Source organism: Scyliorhinus canicula, chromosome 3 (genome assembly GCF_902713615.1).
Source record: "Scyliorhinus canicula chromosome 3, sScyCan1.1, whole genome shotgun sequence".
NCBI lineage: Eukaryota > Metazoa > Chordata > Chondrichthyes > Carcharhiniformes > Scyliorhinidae > Scyliorhinus > Scyliorhinus canicula.
Window position 1 is genome coordinate 181,901,492 of NC_052148.1, and position 25,472 is coordinate 181,926,963.

Sequence of the window (25,472 nt, forward strand, 5' to 3'; positions counted from 1 at the left end):
TTTTATTAAATGACCTAATGGGCTGTACTGGTGGGTGTCAGGGGGTTTTGAGGAACAAATTTGAAGATCGGATGTTGGGAGAGTGCAAAGTGTCAGCCAGTGGATTGTGGGGGGTGCGGGGGGGGGGGGGGGGGGGGGGGGGGGGGGGGGGCAAGTGGGCGGGGGTTTGGGAAATTGAGGGGTGGCAGATGGGCTGATGTGAGGATAGAGGTGGCAACTTACCATTGCAACTCTTTGGAGATCGGTTGTCTCCTTCCGACGCTGGACGGCACCTCCTGGACATGCTGCTCGTACTCACTGCAGCTGCCACTGCCTCACAGGCAGCATTGCTGACCCCCCTCATGGCAACAAGGTGCCTTGCTTCTTATCGACAGCATCAAGAAGCCTGGCCAGGTCGGCATCACCAAAGTGAGGAGCAGGCCTCCGCGCTGTTATCCCCACTTCTTGACTGGGAGTGAGTGGTGAGGGAACGTTTAAAAGCACCTTCCCCTTGTCAGCCGCGAGCAGCTGAGGCGCGAGTTAAGCGATCAGACGGCAAGGCAGCCAGGCATGGCGAGATTCACATGGGGACTCATTTTTGGGACTATGTGCGGGTGAATACAGGCCACGATCTTGCCAATGCGGCAGACACAAAACACCCCGCCAAACTTGCCCAAACGGACATTTTGAAATGTTTCCGCTGAATCGCGCCCATAGATTCTATTTATAGCAGGAATGACAGATTGTACTTTACTTACAAAATTGATCAATTTTGTGCTAAGCAGTTCTTAAAATTTAATGACTGGTTTATAATAATGACAGAATCTTTTCTTTGTGATTTAATGATATGGTGGGAGGTAGTTTTCAACAATGACAATGAATTCTGAGAAATAATGGTTAACCTCCCAGCTTTGTAAAATTCTATCCACTACACGGCTACAAAAAATGTATGGCTGAGAGGCAGATTTATCACCCAACAGCCGAGTATTTATTTGCACCTCAAAATAGTAAAACATTGAAATGGTATGAGAATATATTTGCGAGGGTCTTGCGATGTGTGCCTAATTTCACTTTGCGTAACGGCATACAAAATCAACTTCTGAGTATCCATTTGTTTGTACGCTGTGTAGGATAACTAGTCTGTTAATAATCAGATAAACTTTATCAGGCAGCAAACATTTTAAAAATGGTCTGCATGAATCCTTACAGCTGGATCATTTGTTTAACATCTCATCACAATTACTTATAAGGTCAAAGTTTTGAAGAGAAAGTATTTGGCAAAACTGTTTTCTGGTTTGGGGGATCGTGCAGTATTATGTGTCACTTTCATCACAGTGATGTGTGTAAATGAGACAATGAAGTATTTCAATAATGTGTTTTTGTGTGTTTTAGCACTGTGCATTTATAAACAAAAAATTAGGGAGCCAAATACATTCTGATGGAGGTGGCAATTGTGCTCTGTATATTCTTTCTTTTCCTTTTCACTGTTTTGTAAATTTGTTTCGGTGAAAGTAGTTTTGAGAAATACTAAACTCTGCTGTGCACTCATGAAGTTCTTATTATGCAATAATATAGCCAGACATCTGTCTCTGAACCTGCAGGGCTTTAAAAAAAAATTTGCAACTGCCCAAAAGATTCACTAGGTGTCAGACTTTCTGAACTGTTGTTCTTTCCCACTTTCTCACTAGTGTAGTTTGGTAATTATTTCCCCTTTTTTTATTACTAGTTAGCCTATTAAACCAGATTTCTTATAAAAGAAAGACATTGTATAGTATGTTCATGACTAAATCTAAATAACATGTGTAGGCTACAAATTAAAACAAGAGATTTGTTCATGTTTCCTCCTGATTTAACACTAATTCAAACATTGTCCTTAAAAGATAGAAATGCTAGAATTTCAAGTTCTTTATTAACACCTTGTAGAGCACAAAGAATTTCATAATATTTTATCTAATACAGGAGCAACAGAGCAAAACATGTACAGCAGCACCAATCAGCGTGCGAGGTTAAAGCCAAGTAAATTTTCATTTTTATGATCATATCTTACAAATAATGGCCTTTAGGTCAGTGCAACAAACTATATGTTTTACAACACTGGAATTGTTCAAGCCTTGTAAAAATAGGACAGTTTCCTAAAAGTTAACTATAACATAACATATTAAAATATTGTTATCAATAACATAATGCTTCAAGTCTTAAATCCAATCCGGTAGAAACAGCCCATTTAGTGCATTATTTTTTGACCATCTGTGATGCATTATCTTATCAGTCAGAATGGGTTTTGCGTAGTACTCTTCTGCCCCTTTTGAACAGAAGAGTTTATTGAGCAAAAGTTTAAATATAAACTAATGAACAGAAATGCTACTCCCCCCTCCCCTCTTGAATGCAGGAATTTACCCTGAAGTTGAATTATGTGCTGTCAATTAATGTTTGGTAATGCTTTTCATGCTACTTAACTGGTGTGGTTTAATCAAAAGCAGATCCCTCCAGTTGCCCAGTATAAGATTCAATATTCATTTACCTACAGCAAAAAATAACAAGAACAACCCGCAGACTACAATCTCTTTTATAATCATACACAACAGGAAGTTCTTTCAAGATTATATCTGATAATACTATTTTCATCTCACAGTTAACTTTAATTTCACCATGATCTCTATCAGACCTTTATGATAAGTTGCCTTATCAGACAAATTTTGAAGTATATGATTTTGTGTTAACTGGAGGGTTCAGAATCAGAACATCATTGAATGCCAAAAAATGGCTCACAGTTACTCTTTGAAAACCTTTGCAAAATATTCCAAAAGGATAATAGATAATTAACTTCAATTATGTGAATCCGACAGATTTTAAGAAAAGCAGGTGAGAAATGCGCACAGTCTTAAAATTATTAATTAATTCCAGCTATTATGTTGAAGGAATTCCAGGATGTTACTTTGGAATATTCTGCCTTTAGTGAATATCGTGTGCAGCACAATTAAATTGTTCTGCTTACCTTTGTGACCTGTAAAGGCTGCTTGTGCTCTTTGCCACCTTGCAGTCTGAATCCCCAGGGTGCTCCGCCACCAATTGTGACACAGACATAATCCCCAATGCCCATGGAGGTGAATTTGTATACAGCTTCCTCTCTCTGGAACGGGTGGACCTCTAAGATGGAGTGTGGGTCAGACTGAAACTGCTTTCTAGTTAGGAGATGCAGCTCAGTTTGTCTGAGAAAAGGCAGTCAGTCAACACAGTTACCAACCACTTACAGCACCACAGTACAATGTACGTCAGAGGAAGCAGCTCAGCCTCATCCAAAGTTATCCAGAAAGCGGAGCACACAGGAGACACATTGCAACAAACCAGTGACTAGCTCAAGATAAACAAGAGGAAATGTAAAGGGGATAAAAAAACAGAGAGTAGTTACTATTTCCAGACTGAGAGCGGTTGCTATTCCAACACAGACGGCAGGCAGCCCTGCCTATTAAAAAAACTCCTCCCACCTCATGAAAACACAAAAAGCAGTTCAGCTGGGAAAGCATCCAGAAAGTTACATAGCAAACAGATACTAGGGAAATTCAGAAAACTTAACAATCAGCAAAACACAACGTATGAAGACAGTGGGGAGGAAAGAGCTGAGTGGAAAGGAATTGTACTTTGCAGAAATTTGAAAACCATGGCTAGCTACAAAGGTTCAGTGAGAAGCACCGATTAGGACTATTGCTGTTTGGGGAAAGTCAGGTGAGTCAAATCTAGGTGAGTTTTGACCTTTTTATCAATGTCAAATCAAACTCCCTGATAGGTAAATGCCCCTGTGCAGTGTGTTGTCCAGTACTGGCGTACCACTAAGGTCTCTGATTCCTGCTGAGCTGCTTGATCTTAGTAACAACAGGGGCATTACAACTGACCACAGACCCTCTAGGCTAGAAAGTGGAAAAATTAGCAAGCAACTCATCCATAATTCATTCATTGCTGTGGGAAAACAGGAATGTTGGACACTAAGAACAGCAGCCAGATGTGATGCCCTCTCAGTCAAATAGCCTGATAGTCTCACAGTGTAGGCTTATATATGAAGAATGACCAATTGCTTGATGTACCTGATGGCAGGTGGCACTTGTGAAAATGTATGCTGGTACAGGCAACATCTTCGAGTGAGGAGAACGGGAGAAAGAGGAGGAGATCATCACTTGAAGAGCCGCCTAATGTGCAAAGATGTGTGGGTTAGGTGGATTGGCCATGCTAATTTGCCCCTTAGTGTCCAACGATAAGGTGGTATTACGGGGTTACATGGATAGGGTGGGGGAGTAGCCCTGGGTAGGGTGCACTTTCGGAGGGTCTGTGCAGACCCGATGGGCTGAATGGCCTCCTTGTGTGCTGTAGGGATTTTATGATTGTAGTAAAGCACTTACAGAGAATCCTAGAGCTGCCTGCCTTCGAGGCAAAATGCTGAAACATAGTGTGGGATTTTCCAGTCTTGCTCACCCCAAGACCATAAATTCCCACTCGAGGTCAGCGGACTTTGAGAGGGTCCACCAAATTCTGTGCCGCCTGCCATGGTTCCTGTGGCAGACAGGGCTGGAAAATTTACCCCATTAACTTCTCATCGTTACAAACAATACACTGAAAATCAGTTCAAAACAATTTTGTATGAAAACAAATGGGTGGGAATATTATTTTGAGTTAGAAAAGATGAAAACAAAGGAAAGCAAGCATTTACAAGCTTGCTTTCTGTAAAGTTCGTGCAGAATGGATAAATCAAATTATCTGGCATTCATTCTGTCCAGGGACATTCACTTGCCAAACTGGCTCATTTCCTAAACACAAAAATGGAGCAAGCAATCAAGTTAGTACTAAACATGGACAGCAAATCTGCAGTGATTGAATGAAAATAGTTCAGAGTGTGTCATTGCTGGAGGATTGGAAAGGTATTTGCAAATTGTGGAAATTCTGAGCAGCAGGAAAGCATCACCGAGGAACTCGTTATTCCTCAAAGCTGATACAGAAGATAACCGTGGGCAACAGAAAAATATATTGCATCTGTTCCAAGGGCGAAAGGTGAGAACACAATTTATTTTCTCCTGTGATTAACTTCCCAAGGGTGGCGTCTGGAAAAGTCTTTACTAAACCCTGAGATAGAGAAAGACCAATGTCCACAGCTCCCACGGATTGGACTGAACATGTTTCCCCAGTCAGTCACACGGTCAGGAAAAATAAAGTGGAAGAGGCCATTTAGATTACAGACAATAGTTGAAGTAATGCAAGGATCCCAAAACTATAAAGGATACAAAATAAAGGCCTCTCAGGACACCTTTATGAAACTGCGGTGTCTGAGCAGATAAATAAAAACCTCAGTGAATTAAACACTATCGGCGGGATTCTCCATTCCTGAGACGAGGTGTTGACATTGGGGCAGGATTCGTGGACTTCCACGACAGTAAAACTGGGGTCGCACCTGGACCGGTTCAGTGAGTGTTAAGGGGCTAGCACTGGCACCACGTGGAACACAATCGATTCCAATGTGAAACGGTGCGGGATTCGCCGGGTTTGCGATTGACACTCAGGAGGCTGACAAGCTGCAGCTGCACACTTCACTCCCCACACACACACCATCCCAGCCAACAATATGGCAGCAAGACGAGCAGCACCCCATTTTACAGACGCCAAGGTTGAGATCCTGCTAGATGCCATGAGGTGCGACCCTATACCCTGGCCCGGGAGGGAGGCTGCCAGCCACTGCTGTTTGCTATGCCTGGGCACGGGTGGCAGAGGCTCTAAGCGCCGTGAACAACACCATCCTAACCGGTCAACAGTGCAGAAACAAACTGCACGACCTTAGGGCGGCCAGAGTGAGTAGGTAGCACTGTGGCCCTGGCACCAACCCCATCCCATACACCTGTTAACTTCCACCCCCCCTCCCCCCCGGCTCCATGATGACCGGCTCCACGATGAGCTCTGATGCTCCGCATCGTTTGACAATGTCTGACACCCGCCCATGGTCGCACTTTCCACTGTCCACGTGGGTGATCCCTACATGCGAACTGGCCAATCTATCACACCGTCCCACCAAACCTTTGGGGTGGTGGAGGTGGGGAGGGAAGGAAGGATGGGGGTGGGACATTGGAGCAGTGAGTGCAGGTGAACTAGGTTCAGTGACCCATTCTCATCGCCAACATCCACCCAAGCACCCCCCCCCCCCCCCCCCCCCCCCCCCCCCGGCCCCATCCCCTCTGCAGCCAGCCCAGACCAGACCATCCCTGACAGAGCATCGAGGTGAGCTGTAACATTGTGAACATGTGTTTATTGCAATCAAGTGAACATATATATGTTCCGCTTTGTGTCCTACCACCTATCACTATCCTATGTGCTGCACCTGTGCCATCTTAACTGGTATCTACCTTTTTGGCCTTACAGGGCCTTACACTACACCTAGGTGGATCCCCAGGCAGTATATCAGGAGTGGAGGCGGCCTGCAGCGATTCCTGCCCTGTGACCTAGGTCTCCTTTGGCAGCCTTCCACTGGGGCGACCAGGCCTGGGTGGGTCTGGCTGCTGCTCGGATATCCCAGGTGGCATGGTGCTGCTCTGTTCAGCCCGCTGCCCATCAGATGTGCCAGGGACAGGAGTGGGGAGACTCCGATGTGCTGTGGTATTCCCACACCTTCACTGTGGGAGTCATCGGCATGGGCCTCATCACCTCCTCCTCCCTTGGGGCGCCTGATGGCCCCGGGCTACTCCATGGGATGAGGGTGCGGGCGGAGCTAACCCCGATGCTCCCCTGCCACCTGGCGCAGCCAATCCTGGAAGCCCACACCCATCCCGATCAGGTTCTTGATACCCGCAGCCATGGAGCTCACAGTGAGTGAGCCTCCCTCTGTGACTGTGCCACCCTCTTCTGGGTCTGTGTCACATCAGCCAGTGATTGCGTCACCTCCCTCTTGGCCTGTGCTACGTCGACTAGCACCTGGGTAATACCGACAATGCCCTTAGCCATGGCCCGCTGTGACTGGGCTATGCTGTGGAGTGCCGCTGCAATGTCCAGGTGGCCTGATACATGGCTACCTGTGATAAGGCAGCCCTGTCCTAGGTCTTGGTCACTGCCAACACCAGGCCTTGGACATCTTGATCCATGGCCGAAACCTTCGCCTCCAAGTTCTCCACTGTGGTGTTGACCTTGATGGCACTCATGGTCGGCACCACCTCCTGCTCCTGCAGGTGTTTGGACTCCTCCAACTGCACCTGTAAGTACTGGATGGTTGTCAACACTCCCTCATGTTGCCCTGAGCTCCATATCTCCATATACTACAGGTGGGACTGCCCTTTCCAGAAGCCCAAAACCCATCCAGATGGCAGCTAGTCCTTGGGACCAGGCCGCCCTCTGACCGTCTGCCCCCTCAGGTGTTCCTCCCTCCACCTGATGTCTGTTCCCGCTCCTGGGGGTCTTGCCGCCTCCTGTTGGTTGGGGGGGGGGGGGGGTGGCTGCTGGGGACAGACAGAAGACACTCAGTGTTAGACAGTCGGACGCATGGAGCACAGGGAGTGGGTAGCTGGTGGCCTTCATGGCAGGTGGCAACCCCCTCCCCACTCCAGGGTACAGAGCGGCCCACCTCTCCTCCACTGCATCCAACAGTGTCCCCAGTTCGGCACCAGTGAAACAAGGTGCTCCTCTTCTTGCTGCCATCTTGTTGGCTGGGGTGGTGAGTGTACGGAGTGGAGTGCTTTTATGTGGCTGCAGCTTGTCAGCTTCTCGACTGTCAATCCCGACTCCGGTGAATCAGACACCATTTTTCATTGGAATCGATCGGGTTCCACGAGGCGCCAGTGCTAACCCATTAATGGTTGATAAATTGCTTTGGCAATGCCACCAATTTCCTGTCGTGGAGTCCACCGATTCCGTCCCGAAGACAGCACTTTCTGAAACGGAGAATCCCGCCGAGATCGAGCGGCCTATTTGACCATTGCTTCCAGTTGATTTTTCGATTCATTCCTTCTCCAACTTTGTTTCATTTTTGTCCTCATTCTTCTCTTTCTAAAGGCAAGTAGGACATCTGGTTTTCTGCTATTCTCACTTTTTTGTAATGAGTGAACCGGGGGAGTTAGAGAAGTGGATTCAAGCTAAACTCTGCCTGCATTTAGTATTACACATGTACTTGTAGCTGAGAGTAAAATGAATTCTCATGTCCCACTGTTACCGTGGTTAATAGCTGCTGACCGAGCATAGATCAGGTAATGAGATTTGCCTGGTTTGTATGGCTCATTGATCTCACATAGTCTCTTCACACACTAAATAACCTTAGTGTAACAAGCTTGCTAATCCTAACTCTAATACGAATGGATGGGATCACAGATTTATCCCTAATTTTCCTGGTCATTATCTCATTGCTTTTTGAGGAATCTTGCTGTGCGCAGATTGGCTGCTGCAATTCCCGACGTTGCAAAGTGTTTGATTGGCTGTAAAACGGTTTTGGATACCCCGGGCGCGATTCCCCGATGTCGCGCCGCATCGAGAAAGCCGCCGTGAACTCGGTCGAGTTCAACAACGGCGCGAAACGGCCCCGATCGCGATCGATACTGGCCCCAGGAATAGGCTAGCATCGGGGCCGCGCGGAACACGGGGGGGCATGACGTCGAATGCGCGTCATCAGCGCGCGACGCCCGAATGACGCCGATCCGCATCGTAAAAGGGCGCAGTCCATGCACGGAAAGAAGGGAGGGAAATGTCGGAGCCACGGAGGGCCGCCCCGAGGTTCCGTGATACGGACCTGGAGACCCTCCTCGATGAGGTGGAGCAGCGCAGGGGCATCCTCTGCCCAAGACGAGGGCATCGCCACCCTTCCAGCACCATGCGACGGCGTGAGGTGGGCACGGCAGTCAGTGCTGTGGGGCAGACCCCTCGGTCTGGGGAGCAGTGCCGCAAGAAGCTCCACAACCTCACCAGGGCTGCCAGGGTAAGTGTCACAAGGGTGCCCCCGGGTCACAACCATCCCCCCCACATGTCCCTCATCACCCCCCCCCCCCCCCACCCGCGGGCACGAGGGGAAGGGGGGGGCGAGAGTGAGTGGAGGGTGGTTAACAACGTTGTCACAGACCCATATGAGCGCTGCAACCCCCTGGAGAGATGCCGTTGTGTGGCTGCAACTTTCCCCCCATCCTGAGCCTATATCTGAACGCCCTGATACCTGCCTAATTGTGATGCTCTATCTATGCCCCCCCCCCCCCCCCCAACAGGACAAGACTGCTCACAACAGCTGGGGGCGCAACAGAACCGGAGGAGGTTCACCCGTTATGCACCCCCTGACAGTGTTCGAGCAGAGGGCACTAGACCTTGCTGGGGGATCTGCCACCCGGGAGGTCCTGCAATGCGAGGTTGGAGGTGCAGAACCAAGGGAGACAACCCTGCATGACAACCCCCCCCCCCCCAGCCCATCCTCTGTCCCCTCACACTCTACCCACTGAACACCCCATCGTCTGTACCCTCACACTCTACCCACTGGAGCCCCCAATCTCTGTCCCCTCACACTCTACCCACTGGACCCCCCATCCTCTGTCCCCTCACACTCTACCCACTGGACCCCCCATCCTCTGTCCCCTCACACTCTACCCACTGGACCCCCCATCCTCTGTCCCCTCACACTCTACCCACTGGACCCCCCATCCTCTGTCCCCTCACACTCTACCCACTGGACCCCCCCATCCTACGTCCCCTCACACTCTACCCACTGGACCCCCCATCCTCTGTCCCCTCACACTCTGCCCACTGGACCATCCTACGCACGGCCGAGCGTGTCTAACTAACCCCATATCATTCTGTTCCCCAGGGCCAGCTGACGAACGTCCAGGGCCGTCTGGTGCCACACACAGGCGACCATCCGCAATGACCACCGCACCCAGGGCCGCACGGCAGAGGGTGGCAGGAGGTCGGCCAGGAGTGCCATCCTCCAAATCCGGGACTCTCGAGCGGGACGTACAGAGGACGGACAGTGACGGCTTTCATGGCTGTGCGTTGCCCGAAGGTCGGGTCGTGAGACAGGACAGGAGGGGGTCAGTTGACCCAGACGCACAGAGGATGGCAATGCAGTCAACGGACTCACGTGACGCTGAACCGTACCAGGGCCGCGTGCGCCCTGCACTGGGACATGACTGGGACCAGGACCCTCCTGAGTTTCTGATGGACGAGGACCTAGAGCTTGCGGCACTGCTGTCTCCCACACCATCCACCATCCCAGACACACCTCGGTTGGGCAATTAAGTGATGAGGCTCCTCGGTCACGGTCTGGTTTGCACCACACAGCTGAGCCGGTACAGCAGGTGGAGGTCGGAGCAGCCGAGGGGCTGGACGGTCAGTGGGCAGCATCCAGCTGGCGCCCAGACGTTTCCCGGGATCCTGGATTTACTCGACCCACCTGGACAGCCGATGCATTTTGAAAACCAGGGACACAATGACGGGATGAGGGCCGTCTTCCAGCAGCTGCAGACGCAGTTAGAGGAGTCAAACTGCGTCCAGGAGCAGGGAGTGGTGCCACTCATGGCAGCCACCCAGGCCGACACCGCACGGGTGGCGTCCGCGGTGGAGGCAATTGTTGGCCCTGGAGAGGGCTGCCCTCTCACAGGCAGCAATGCGCCAGAGTCAACATGACATTGCTGGTGCGCTACGGGCCCTCGCCTAGTCCCAGCACGCCATGGCCCAGTCCCAGCACGCAATGGCCGAGTCTCACCAGGCCATGGCACAGTCCCAGCAGTCAGTCGCGGAGAGCATCGAACGCCTGACGCACGTGCTGGATGGCGTTGCGCACTCACAGGTTGAGGTCGCACAGTCTTGGCGGGAATGTCTAACTCCCTAGACTCCATCTCTGCGAACGTTCGGACCCTGGTCGATACCGTCGCAGGCCTCCAGGACTGGCAGCGCCAGGTGTCAATGGAGTGATGGGGCACCTCCCCGCTTGCACCTCCGTCCCACAGTGAGACCCGGGGGCCACCAGGCCATCGGGCTCCCCGAGGGAGGAGGAGGTTCCAAGGCCCATCCCATTAACTCCATCACGGGAATGCCGGAACGCTCGGCCTCCCCCCGTCCCATCCATGGTGCATCGGGTGGGCAGCGGGCAGAGCAGGGTGGCACCACGTCATCCGAAACGCCCACGGAGCAGCCTGGCCCATCAAGGCCGTGTCACCCCAAGAAACGAGTGCCGACGGGGAGACATGTCGCGGGCCGTGATTCTCAGCAGTCCGCCTCCACTCCTGCTGTACCAACTGGGGATTCACTTAGACGTAGGGCAATGAAGAGGGACACAGGGTAAGTTGGCACGAATGAAGAGCACAATTTAGTTGTTGGGGCTAGGGTATCTGTACATAATATTCACCATTAAACTCACTGTTGCACCTAACTTGTAAGACTGATTTTTCCGTTGCCACGGGGATCGTGATGGTGACCGAGTGTCGCTGGGGTTGACGAGTGGTGAAACGTTGGTGCCGGCTGTGCAGTCCCTTCCTCCCCCCCTCCCACAGTTAGACACCGTAGTCCTCAGCACTCCGACGCCAGCTACCCCACGCGGGCACGTGCTGGAGTGTCCCTGATGAACTCAGCGACCACCGAGTTGAATAGTTCAGCTATTGGCATGAGTCAGACTTTTCTAACGATTCTGAGCTCACAGCTCATTGCAGATCGGGCTGTCATCATTCAACATGGAACTGATCACACCCGCTGACACAGCCATCAATGTCGTGCCATACCATTGTGCCGCAGTGGTAAGGATGATCTCGAAGTGGAGCAGTGTATGCAGAGCGGGGGTGCTGACCGTCTGCACGACTGGCGATGCAGGTGGTAGTGGTAGTGTTCAGCGATGCCGTCGCACGTGATGCGTGAATCTTGCAGCCACCAACGCGTTGCGTGCCCGCTGTCCTCGCCGGTGCCGTCGTGCAGCCTCCTGGACATTACCAGCACCCGGGTCGTGTCTGTGTGCTGCGCCCGACGCACCACCAACCTCCTCCTCCTCCTCCTCCTTAACCTACTCCTCCTCCTCCACCTCCTCCTACGTGTTGGCACCACTGCCAGTGGCTTCTCCCTCCAACTCCTCCACCAGGGCATCTCCCCTCTGCATCGCGATGTTGTGCAGCGCACAGCAGACCACAACAATGCGAGTCACCCTCTCGGGCTGGTACTGCAGGGCCCCTCCGGAGCGGTCCAAGATCCTGAATCTCATTTTCGGCAGACCAAAGCAGCGCTCTACCACATCTCTGGTGGCTGCATGGGCCTCGTTGTAAAGGGTCTCCGCGTTGGTCTGAGGCTTCCGTATGGGCGTCATCAGCCAAGACCTCAGTGGATAACCCCTGTCGCCTAGCAACCAGCCCCTCAGCTGGGGGGGACGTCCCTCAAACATAGCAGGGATGAACGACTGCGCAAGAATGTAGGCATCATGCACACTCCCTGGGAACCTTGCGCACACATGATCTTCATGTGGGGGTCGCATACCACCTGGATATTCACGGAGTATGTCCCCTTCCTGTCAGTGAACACTTCCCTGTTGCCTGCAGGCTGGCGCATGGGGACATGAACATCAATTACTCCCTGGACCATCGGTATCCCGGCCACGTTGGAGAACAGGGCGTCGGTCACATCCCGGATGCACTTGTGGACCGATGCCTGCGATATCCCGGATAGGTCCCCACTCGGAGACTGGAAGGAACCGGTAGCATAGAAGTTAAGTGCCACCGTCACCTTGATCGCAACCGGTATCGTGTGTCCTCCTCCCGTTCCACGTGGGGCGAGGTGCACCACGAGGTGGCAGATATGTGCAACCGGGGCAGCACGGTGGCCTAGTGGTTAGCACTGCTGCCTCACGGCGCTGAGGTCCCAGGTTCGATCCCGGCTCTGGGTCACTGTCCGTGTGGAGTTTGCACATTCTCCCCGTGTCTGCGTGGGTTTCGCCCCCACAACCCAAAAATGTGCAGAGTAGGTGGATTGACCACACTAAACTGCCCCTTAATTGGAAAAAATAATTGGATAATCTAAATTTATATTAAAAAAAAGATATGTGCGACAGTCTCTCTGCTGAACCAGAGTCTCCTCCTGCAGGTGATGTCTGGCAGTGTCTCAAAAGAGATCCGGGCACGGTATACCCTAGGCCTCGATTGTCGCCTCTGGTGCCCTGGCTCCACCATCAGTGTCTCCTCCTCCTCCCCCCCCATGCTGCTCGACATCAGTGCCCGCATCCTGTGCCATTCTCAGCGTTTGGGGGTATATGTTCCCCTTGGCATCCCCCTGGACATGCCAGCCATGAGTGCCTGCGGCCTGTACGGCGATGACGGGCGACTCCGCGGCCATTCCCTCTGCTGCTGCAGCTGCCCCTGCATCCACTGTGGGATGTCGCTGTGGACACTGCTGGATGTCCAACTGCAGTGCAGCGGCCCCAATCACTGTGCTGAACATCGCCATTCTGTTTGAATACATGGTCACCTACATGATGGTGGGGAGCAGAGAAACGACATGTTAGATGGAGGTTATTCGACACCTCGGCAGCCGCCTGCCACGGGATACCTGTGTGTCCCGGTGGCCTGGTCGCGCTGCTGACATGCAGGCAGCCTAACCCCTGGTCACTTTCTGCGTCCAACAGTCAGTTAACAACGTCCTCCTCACCTGTGCGTCAGTGGCCTCTGCCCATCAGCCACAGGGCAACCAGTAGCCGTGTCCTCGTCACCGTCCTGCCATGGCAGGGCGGCTGACATGTTGCATCCGGGGGTGGGCAACCCACTCCACTCACTCCCTCTCCCCCCTCCCACTACCCACTCTCCCCCTCCACTACTCTCTCTCCCCCCTCCACTACTCCCTCTCCCCCTCCACTACTCCCTCTCCCCCCTCCACTACTCCCTCTCCCCCATCCACTACTCCCCCTCCCCTACTCCCTCTCCCCCCTCCACTACTCCCTCTCCCCCTCCACTACCCCCTCTCCCCCCTCCACTACTCCCTCTCCCCCTCCACTACTCCCCCTCCCCCCTCCCACTACTACTCCCTCTCACCCTCCCACTACTCCCTCTCCCCCCCTCCACTACTCCCTCTCCCCCCTCCACTACTCCCTCTCCCCCCTCCACTACTTCCTCCCTCTCCCCCCTCCACTACTCCCTCTCTCTCCCCCCCCACTACTCCCTCTCCCCCCACTACACCCTCTCCCCCCTCCACTACTCCCCTCCACTACACCCTCCTCCCCCCTCCACTACTCCCCCTCCCCCCTCCACTACTCCCTCTCCCCCGTCCACTACTCCCTCTCCCCCCCCACTACTCCCTCCCCCCCCTCCACTACTCCCTCTCCCCCTCCACTACACCCTCTCCCCCCCCCTCTAGTCCACTACTCCCTCTCCCCCTCCACTACCCTCTCCCCCTCCACTACTCCCTCTCCCCCTCCACTTACCCTCTCCCCCTCCACTACTCCCTCTCCCCCTCCGCACTCCTCTCCCGCTCCCCCATCCCTACTCCCTCTCCCCCTCCACTACTCCCACTCTCCCCACTCCACTACTAATCCCTCTCCCCCGCCACTACTTCCCGTCTCCCTCCCACTACTCCCCACTACTCCCCTCTCCCACTACTCCCTCTCCCCTCCCACTACTCCCCTCCCCTCCCCCTCCACTACTCCTCTCCCCTCCCCCTCCACTACTCCCTCTCCTCCTCCCCTCTCCCCCCCCTCTCACTACTACTCCCTCTCCCCCCTCTCCTCTCTCCCCCCCCTCCACTACTCCCTCTCCCCCCTACCCCCTCTCCCTCCTCCCCCCTACTACTCCCCCTCCACTACCCCCTCTCCTCCCCCCTCCACTACTCCCCCTCCCCCCTCCACTACTCCCTCTCCCCCTCCACTACTCCCTCTCTCTCCCCCCCCCACTACTCCCCCTCCCCCCCTCCACTACTCCCTCTCCCCCTCCCCACTACACCCTCTCCCCCTCCCCCTCCACTACTACTCTCCCTCCCCCCCTCCACTACACCCCTCTCCCCCCTCCACTACTCCCCTCACCCCTCCACTACTCCTCTCTCCCCCCTCCACTACTCTCCCTCTCCCGCCCCTCCACTACTTAATCCCTCTCCCCCTCACTACTTCCTCTCCCCCCCTCACGACTTCCCTCTCCCCCCCTCCACTACTCTCCCGTCTCCCCCACGATTCCCTCTCCCCCCCTCCACTACTCCCCTCTCCCCCCTCCACTACTCCCTCTCTCCCCCTCCACTACTCCCTCTCTCCCCTCCACTACTCTCCCCCCCCACTACTCCCTCTCCCCCCTCCACTACTTCCCCTCTCCCCCCTCCACTACTCCCTCTCTCCCCCTCCACTACTACTCCCTCTCCCCCCCCTCACTACTCACCTACTTCCCTCTCCCCCCTCCCGCTATTCCCTCTCCCCCCTCCACTCCCTCCCTCTCCCCCCCTCCCACTACTCCCTCTCCCCCCTCCCACTACTCCCCTCTCCCCCCCTCCACTACTCCCTCTCCCCCCTCCACTACTCCCTCTTCCCCCTCCACTACTCCCTCTCCACCCTCCACTACTCCCTCTCCCCCTCCACTACTCCCTCTCCCCCCCCTCCCACTACTCCCTCTCCCCCCTCCACTACTCCCTCTCTCCCCCTCCACTACTCCCTCTCCCCCCCTCCACTACTCCCTCTCTCCCCCCTCCACTACTCCATCTCCCCCCTCCCACTACTCCCTCTCCCCCCTCCACTACTCCCTCTCCCCCCTCCCACTACTCCCTCTCCTCCCCACCCCCTCCCCCCCACTGGCCGCTGCGTTCTCGGGGATGCCTTCCCCAGTCTGCGGAGACTCTGGGATGATCCACTCACCTCCTCACTGCTCAGCATCAGCCAGCACGACTGGCTGACGTCTTTAAAAAGCAGGTGTGGACGGCGACGGCGTGAACTGGGGTCACGCCGTCGGCACTTCGGCCCATTCGGGCTGGAGAATAGCAGGGGTTCCGGAGAATTGCCATTTTGGGTGCCTCGGGCGATTCTCCGGGTTTTGCCGCGCGGAACACGACGGAACAGATTTTGCCGTTTGAGAGAATCGCGGGAGCACGTTGGACCGGCGTCGCATGAAAAACTGGCGCGGCCCGCTAATCTCCCAACCGGCGTGACATTGGAGAATCGCGCCCCCTGATGTCATGAAAGGGGCTACGTAAATGCAAGTTCTTTGTTTTAAAACATTCTGCCATTGCACGCTATAAAATCATAAATGTAAAGATGATCAAGTGAGATTGATGAAAAGTAAATGTATCCTTTCACTTGAAATCACCCAAACCTTTGATGCTTTTTGGCTAAACAATGTGCACCTATTCTTGTACAGCTTTGACAGGTCTGGGGTTTTCATTTGATTTTTTAATGAATCTAAACACATTTGAAAATAAGGGAATATTGGAATTAGTAAACAAATACAGCCTGCTAAAACCAACGATGGAGTATTTTTCTCAGCACGATTACATCCTCTTGTTGAACAATCATCCTTGACTTTTACAATTAAAAAAAATGTTTTTTTTTATGTTCAGGAATATGGGCGAGTTCCTGTGTTTCAGGAACTAAGTGCTTCCACCAGTGAGGGATCGGGACTGGGTCTCGCTCCCACTAGGAGCAGAATCGGAGGTATTCCCAGACTATTACTCTACAAAATTATGCATTGTGGCGACCGTGCCTGTTTCCTACACTTACTGGTTTAGGGCTGCCATTTTGAACGAGCGTTCAGATCTCAGCGACCAGAGACTGGTACCCATCCCCCCCTCCACGCAATGTAAATGTTGCATCACCATCCCCCCCCCCACCCCGCCACCCCCACCACCACAAGAGGAGCACACCTTTTTAAAAAATTAATTTAGAGTACCCAATCCATTTTTTCCAATTAAGAGGCAATTTAGCGTGGCCAATCCACCTACTCTGCACATCTTTGCGTTGTGGGGGCGAAACCCATGCAAACACGGGGAGGATGTGCAAACTCCACACGGACAGTGACCCACAGCCGGGATCGAACCTGGGACCTCGACGCCGTGAGGCAGCAGGGCTAACCCACTGCGCCACCGTGCTGCCGGAAGGGGAGCACACCTAACCCTTCATTAAAGAGGGTCATCCTCCTCCCCACAATGGGAATAACGCATCAACCCCCCCCACCCCCGCCCCCCCCCCCCACACACCATGCATGTATCATGGTGACCTGGCCTCCCCCGCCCACCCCCAGCAGCCCTCCCCCCCCCAGCCTCTCTCTCAGCCACCACCCCCACAGCCATCCCGTCCTTCAGCGACCCACCCCGACCACCAGGTCCCCCCTTCAGGTCCCCACTTCAAGCCCTGTCTCCTGGCACTGCTAATGATGCACTGCCCCCTGGCACCATGGCACTGACAAACTGGCAGTGACACATTAGCCTGGCACTCTGGATGCCGAGGTGGGTCAAGGAGATTAGTCCATTGCTCATGTGCCTGTCTGATGTTGCTAGGCTGCAGAGGGAGAATCCCCAAACGGTCCTGGAGGTTGGGTGATCTTGGGCTGTGGGTAAGGAGTTGACCCATGACCTAGCCTTAGGATGGGGGTCCCATGTCTGGACAGCCCCTTCTAGCCCTGGACACCCTTAAGATCACTCTTGGCATCGTGATCTAAGGCAACCCTCTTAAAAATCATCATCCTGGTTTGCCCTGTTTAAACGTTGAAGTTGCCTTTCACTCTGAACTACTCTGCCTGACAGCTGATCAGACAGTTCATTGAAGATGCATGCCAGGGACACTTTGCCTTTCCTCACATCTGCTCACTCAGCCCGATGAATTTTGAAGTCACACTCTTGCCCGAGATCCTTTGAAATGCTTAGCATTCCTTCAATTTCACATTGCAGTACCTTTACACTAGCCTTTGATTGACATCTTAATGGTTTAAACACAGCAGACTGGAGTTTCATTTATTTTTCTTACCCTTCAAACTTGAATGCATCTGAAGTACCCTCCATTGATCCTTACCCCAATGGCAGCTATTGGCCACTTCAATAATGCTAAATGCTTTTTGTGGTTAGAAAAGAGGAAGTGAAAGCACTGGAGAGCTGCTGTTTGATTTTCGGGGATCATTTTCGGTTGTGAGGGGCTTGTTTTTCATTCACACTCACTCCTTTATTAGGTGATGCTGTCACTTGCAAACTTTCTATTATATTGTTGACAGCTGGGTATTTGGATTCATACAGAAGCAGAAATAGAATAATTCATTAATATCCTCAATAATCATCATCCCTCCATTATAGAAAGCCACAACGCACAAGGAAAACATTTGTTTGCTAGGCATCACAGTATTTAAATTGCTACAAGACAACAAGCATATGCTGGCAACAACATTTTAAGGAATTAACACAATTCTACACACTAAAGGTCATTGCCCTAAACCTGACTGGATAAGTTTTCATCGCATCTGCACAAAGTTGCCAGTACCCTGTATACTGTACCCCAGATCTCAAGTTCAGCTTTAAATTTAACAATTGATCTAGCATTAATATTGATCTTGCATCAATTGCATAGAAGTATTTCCTAATTTTATTCGTGGATTATCTGGCTCTAATTTTTAGAAACTGCTCCCTAGCTCTAGACTTTCTTATTTCAATTGATCATTTACCTTATTGTATTTCCTTCATAACAACTGTGACTACACTTCCAAAGTATTTCTTTGACTGTAAAGTGCTTTGGGATGTCCGAAACTCATAAATAGCTTCCATAAAAATGCAAGTTGTTCATTGTCATGGATTTGCCTAGCAACAGCAATAATACAAATCTGACATGCTTAATAGGATTCAATCTGGTCAGCAACAGGTATAAATCTGCCTGGAGACAGCAGTAGCAGTTAAAAGGCAGGATAAACTGTGGGCGCAATTCTCCGCACTCACGACGGTGCGGAGAATAGCGCGGGTCGTAAATTTTTACCGCCACGCTAGCCCGACGCCCTCCCGCTATTCTCCCCCCCCCCCCCCACGCCCAACTCCCGACACGAATCGCTGCCGCCGTTTTTTTACGGCCAGCAGCGATTGTCAGCTGGCCGATGGGCCGAATTCCAAGCCCTTTACGGCCGTTTTTACGAACGGCAAACACACCTGGTCTGGCCGTTCGTAAAAACGGCCGTAAAGTCCCGATCTTGGCAACCATGACACCGATTGGCACGGCAGTACCACGGCCGTGCCAAGGGTGCCATGGGCCCGCGATCGGTGGGCACCGATCACGGGCAGCGGGTCCGATTCCCGCTCACTTTGTCCTTCCGCCGCCCCGCTGTATCACTTCGCGGGGTGGTTGAGGGGCATCCCGGCCCGCGCATGCGCTGGTTTCACGCAAATGCGCGATGACGTCATCCGCGCATGCGCGGGTTGGAGTCTTCCAATCCGCGCATGCGCGGCTGACGTCATGTGACGCGTCAGCCGGCGCAAACTCTGGCAAGCAGGCTTAACGAAATTCGTTAAGCCCGCGATGCCGGAGTTCACGGCCGCGGCATAATAGCCCCGACCGGGGACCAGAATCGGTTCCCAGTCAGGGAGGGGGAGGCTGGCGTCAAACCCGCCCGGTTTTGACGCCAGCTTTACGATTTCTCCCTGTCTGTGCCTTTCCCAGTAATGAGATTAAAAGGCATCTAGATGGAATCAGGTGTGAATTGCCTATTAGTGGAAACAGTTTATCTAGACAATTGGGAAATTAGTGAGGTATCGACATGCTCATTTCTCGTGTCAAGAAATGTGAGCCAAATACACAGAATGCAGAATCAATGGGGCACAATGCTATAATTCCCAGCACCCTCAGAAACAAGACAGGTCAATTTACATCTAAGTTTACATCTAACAGCTAAGAGGGCCACTTTTACACGTACTAGCCTCTAAATCTTAGATCCAAGACAGTGAACAAATCTTCAGAAAGGGTGTTTAAATATCCTTGCTGGGCCAGGAAAAATAATTTCCCAGACTTCATCATCAACCCTGAATTGTGTATGAATTATAAGCTTGACTTGACTTATAGATTTATTTACCTTGGATGTTGTTTGGGGGAAAAGTGACGTCTTAAAGAGTTCATGGATCGTCGATATATTTTAGAACAAGGGGTATGTTCTACATAAACCGAGTGCGCGGTTCGTAATTCATATACTTAATTGTCTTAGCGCAGCACAGTCCGGTTCGTGTGTATTTATTTGTCTTTAATTTAATAAATTAGTCTTTAATAATTATTACAAGGCAACTGGGCCACTTATTCTCACTGAGGTTTCACTTGACTCTTCACACCATTCCGAAAACAAAATTATAAACCCCCTTGAGCTGGTGTTCCAAGTTGGGATACCATTGCAGATAACATCACCGTGCTATGTGTCATTTGTTACTGTTAGAAATCTTAGTATATGCAATACGATTACATGCTTGTCCCTAACACACTCACTGCACCTAAGAACAAGAACAAAGAACAAAGAAAAGTACAGCACAGGAACAGGCCCTTCGGCCCTCCAAGCCCGTGCCGACCATGCTGCTCGACTAAACTATAATCTTCTACAATTCCTGGGTCTGTATCACTCTATTCCCATCCTATTCATGTATTTGTCAAGATGCCCCTTAAATGTCACTATTGTCCCTGCTTCCACCACCTCCTCCGGCAGCGAGTTCCAGGCACCCACTACCCTCTGTGTAAAAAACTTACCTCAGACATCTCCTCTCAACCTTGCCCCTCGCATCTTAAACCTATGCCCCCTAGTAATTGACCCCTCTACCCTGGGGAAAAGCCTCTGACTATCCACTCTGTCTATGTCCCTCATAATTTTATAGACCTCTATCAGGTCGCCCCTCAACCTCCGTCGTTCCAGTGAAAACAAACCGAGTTTGTTCAACCGCTCCTCATAGCTAAAGCCCTCCAAACCAGGCAACATCCTGGTAAATCTCTTCTGCACCCTCTCTAAAGCCTCCACATCCTTCTGGTAGTGTGGCGACCAGAATTGAACACTATACTCCAAGTGTGGCCTAACTAAGGTTCTATACAGCTGCAACATGACTTGCCAATTCTTATACTCAATGCCCCGGCCAATGAAGGCAAGCATGCCGTATGCCTTCTTGACTATCTTCTCCACCTGTGTTGCCCCTTTCAGTGACCTATGGACCTGTACACCTAGATCTCTCTGACTGTCAATACTCTTGAGGGTTCTACCATTCACTGTATATTCCCTACCTGCATTAGACCTTCCAAAATACATTACCTCATATTTGTCCGTTAACCTCCATCAACTCCTCAAGTAATTCACAGTAAGTGAAACATTTTGAGATGTGATGACATATAAATGCAAATACTCATGTGAAACAAAACTGTTCAGTATTAAATTAGCCAATTAACGCAGTGTATTACAGCAACACCCTGTACATCCCCCCCCCCCCCCCCCCCCCCCCCCATATCGTAGCTCCTGAGCTTATGCAGCAATAAGCTAGAGCCTCCACATTTATTAGCAAAAGATTCATTACCTCAGCGACATCAGTTTTTCCTGGTTCCTTACCCCCCTGCGCCCCACACCGCCGGCAATCTTGCCTCCCAACCTCGTTTGCTCCCGAACTTGCCTCCCTCTGGGCTCGCCTTCACTTGGCCCAGTGACCTCACTCACCTTCCACTATTCATTGCTTCTCCAAACATTAGTGAGTCTATCAGCAGCAAACCTGAGTGACAAATGAGCCTGTGATTGGAGGATCAGCTCCATACAGAACATATCACTTGCATCGACGAGGGTGACTTTCCTCTGACTGGTCACCCAATGATTGCATTTTTTAGGGCGCTTTGGGGCTTTTGGAAGGAGATTGATCCAGCATCAGTCATAAACTATGGGCCATAAACTTAGGACGCCATAAATTGTCAAAATGGTTAAATTTAGATTGATTTTTCAGACTTCAGAAAGCAGGAGAATAGAAGTGAGTGGTAGGAAGACAGCACACCCACTGCTGTCCACACACCAAAAAAACACCCACACCTCCCATTCCCCGCAATCTCCCACTGATCCTCTGACTCTTCTTCAGAGGTCATCTGATTCCTGTGAGTGACTGCAGTTGCTTTGTGTTTCTCAAATGGGAGGAAGTGGTCAGCCTCACAGAACCAATAAATATCGCTGGCAGTAGGAACTCATCAGCCGCTGGTATGTGATCTCTCCAGCTGGGATTCAGTGCCACAAGAGAGTCAATGACCCCATCAGAACAAGAAAAGTGAGTGGCATCTCACTTTCAGGTGCCATCCCTATATTCTGACTTTAATATTCAGAGGAGGAACTCCTTGAAGATTGGCAGTATGGTGGAGCCCATGACAACTGGCGATAGAAACGTATCTCAAAACCCTGGTGACAGAATTAGAAAACACACAACCGCTTGGGACATAGTAATCTCTCATGTTGAATTGTCACTTCTATCATGTGAGAGTACCTTTAAGAAATGGGTGTTTATCAGTGATGTCAGAGTGTGGGTGGAGCTGGACTGTTTGTCAGTTTTTTACTTTCATTTTAGGCTGTTTGCTGCAGGGTGTGTTTTAGTTTCATTTTCAGTGTGGGAGCTGAAGCCAGACCAAGTTCTCTCTGCCATCAAAAGACTATCTCTTGATCATTTGGTGAATTCAGAATTATAAATGTTTTCAGTAGTGACTTTAACCTGATGTGCTTCTGTTAAAGGTTTTGTTTATAAGTCGTATGGATGTTAAAAGGAAAGCTTAAAGGATTACTTAGTGTTGTAGTCTTTGGGGTTTGTATTTGAATTAATGGTTGCTAAGATGTTCACTGTATGTTTAAAGAAGGTTAACTTGAGTTCATAGAATAAACATTGTTTTTCTTTAAAAAATACTTTTCCATTTATGCTGTACCACACCTGTAGAGTGGGCCGTGTGCTCTCCATACCACAATATATTAAAAATTGTGGGTCAGCTTAACTCCATGGCACACATTGGGTTTCTCTAAACCCTGGCCCGTAATACTTCTAACTGAAATGTGAACATTTACATAATGATGACTTTGAATGTTTTCCCACGTCAATTCTAATTCACATCTTTCTATGATTCATCGTCGTCAGGTCCTACAAGGGTGACACAGGAACTGGAAGAGTTGGAGGAGGAGGAAATCAATGAATCCTTTGAGGAGGGCACGGACTTTGAGGAAGCACTGTCACATTACTCATACCCATCCTCCATCTGAAGCGCTTCTGCTTGAGTTGTATTGGCATCACAGGTTAATATCAGTAATCTGCCAACATTTATATGGGCAGCACTAGCTAAACTAGGCATGACTTGCTGAGATGGTGGCCCTGATAATGAGAACTGTTAAATTGACAGATGGGTCTTGAAGATTTTAAGTGATGCACACTCCTCATTGGGGCTCCAGTAGAGAAAGCTAGGTCATCACATGGCAAACCATACATCATAAATGAACAAGAGCAGATATTGGAGATAGAGACAGTTATGAGAGAGTTTCTTCAGAGAACAGAAGACAATCCAGGTTCTGCTCAGCTGGCCACAGATGCTAAGGGTTGGGGTGACATCCAGGAAGTGGATTATTCTGCTGTAACTTCAGAAAATGCATTGGGTTTTGTCAGCATATCCAGAGGCTCTGTGCACTCTGTTTGGAGGAGTCGATCTCAACCATCACTGCCAGGATGTCTCAGGTTTCTGTGCTAAGATCTGTAGTCGTCGGGTAAGCTGTATATAGGGTTAATGTGGACTGACTGCATTACCATCCACACAGTGATGTAAGAAGGCACACGACACAGAGCCAAGAGCAGCTTAAAGATGGAGATATGTAAAGAATTTTACACTCCCCCCAATGTAGAGCTACATAAGCTGCTGCCATGCTGCAGTGAAGACTGATAGCAGAGAAGTATAGTTCAAAGTCCGGCAAGCTCTAAGTAAGCTGTAACAAGTTAGAAATCACTTTAAAACAGTGAAAACACATTCTCAAAAGAGTCCTATAAATACAGCCTTTTCACTTAGGCAAGGAAGTAACTATGCACTTTCAATATTTAAAGACACTCTTTCCACTGCTGTCCTCTCACCTTGTTGAACCTGATGAGTGTCAGACACTCAGGAAATGGTTAAGAGATGCACATCCTTGCCCTGTTCACAGAGAGGTGCCATGTCATTTCTAGCTTGTAGCAGCTTTCAAGGCAAAATATCACCAATATTAAATGAATAACAGCAGTGCTAACTGAGAGTGTGATATGTTTCTTCATATGCCATCACAATTTTTGGGATATTGATCCTTGGGGTGCCTTCACAGCTATGCCCAGACTTATGTTAGTAGCCTTCACCTTATGAGCCGTCCCATATACTTTGCCCCAGTAATACTAATCGACTTCCTGAATTGATGGTCCTTCAGCAGTTGATGCATGTTTTGGAGTGCGTCTCTGGGGACAGCCCGTAAAGTATTAATAAAATTATAAGACCCAGATATTATTCAAGGGAAGAGACATGGCTACAACCAGATGTTGCCAATTCTGACGTGCTCCCTTAACTGTTTGTTTAGAAAGACAGGCAAACAGATGGTTATGGAGGAAATCCTACTAGTTTGCAGGGCTGAATTTGTCATGACAGAGCAGAATGACCTTAGTCATAATGAGAGTATTTAAATAGAGTAAACTAGAAATTAAAAGATGTGCAGTTAGCATAGAGACGGTCTGTAAACCCAAACATGATAACAAAGATCCAGTGCGGTGCTCAACAAAGCATTGAAAAAGATCCAAAATTACACTTGGTATACTGACAATAATAACAGGAGTCTTTAATAAACCCAATGATAGCTGGAGGACAGAAGACACTATCATAAATCACTATGCATGTGGAAAAACTGCAAAAGTTCTCACAAATGTGATTGTTGATAGTGGAATAAAACAGCAAGAGGAAATAACCTCCTGGACCATGTGCTCACCAACAATACATGTTTGTTCATAAGGGCGGCTGTAGAACCAAGGGTTAATCATCACTCGGCCACTGTATCTGACCTCCATCTCTTATGTAAATATAAGAAAAAGGTCAAGAGGAAAATCTTCATTTGGAGAAAAGCCGACAAGGAAAACCATAGTTCAGTAGAGAACACTGTAAACAATGCAGAAAGGTGCAGCGGGCGGGATTCTCTGCCCCAGGATGCCCAGAATGCATTCTCCGAAGGGACGGAGAATCGGGCGCCGCTGACCCTCTGTTGGCGGTATGAACGAGTTCCACGCCAAACACCAGCAAGGGGATGTAAATAAATGCAAATGAGTCTTGATGGCCCATTTGCATCTATTTAGTAGGCCCGACGCCTGATGCTCCGGCCTCCCGTGATTCTCCGGTCCATGCGACTGGTAATCACCTGGGCACGGATCACTTGTGGTTTTTACCAGCGTGGCCCTGACACAGTGGACCTCACAGAAGGCCAATGAGGCAACTTCAAGGTCCACATCAGCAGGGCCATGCTGGTAGAGACCATCGTCCAAGGCCCTCCAAGAGTACACTGCCTACCCATGCCTCCTCTACCACACACTTTCCCATCGACCCTTGTAATAGGGTCCCCTGTAATAGGGAGACCCCCCCCCAG

The 25,472-nt window shown here is 50.7% G+C and overlaps 1 protein-coding gene and 1 long non-coding RNA gene across 4 annotated transcripts in view; one reads left to right on the top strand and one right to left on the bottom strand.

Moving 5' to 3' along the window:
* Nucleotides 1–25,472, bottom strand: part of synpo2b (synaptopodin 2b) — a 221,485-nt gene that overhangs the window by 173,537 nt on the left and 22,476 nt on the right. The window contains exon 1 of one of the 2 annotated variants that reach the window (XM_038791853.1): nucleotides 2,975–3,247. The exons of the other annotated variant lie outside the window; for it this stretch is intronic. Coding sequence (XP_038647781.1) covers nucleotides 2,975–3,079 — 105 coding nt within the window. The 5' untranslated portion in view covers nucleotides 3,080–3,247. Of the gene's footprint in view, nucleotides 1–2,974; nucleotides 3,248–25,472 lie in introns of those variants that run through there. 2 annotated transcript variants of the gene reach the window in all.
* The window catches only part of LOC119963166, a 31,151-nt gene that overhangs the window by 2,078 nt on the left and 3,601 nt on the right, over nucleotides 1–25,472 (top strand). The window contains exons 1-2 of one of the 2 annotated variants that reach the window (XR_005460043.1): nucleotides 3,455–3,702; nucleotides 22,978–23,132. This is a non-coding gene — a long non-coding RNA (uncharacterized LOC119963166). Of the gene's footprint in view, nucleotides 1–3,454; nucleotides 3,703–22,977; nucleotides 23,133–25,472 lie in introns of those variants that run through there. The other variant, XR_005460042.1, reaches the window with a different exon arrangement.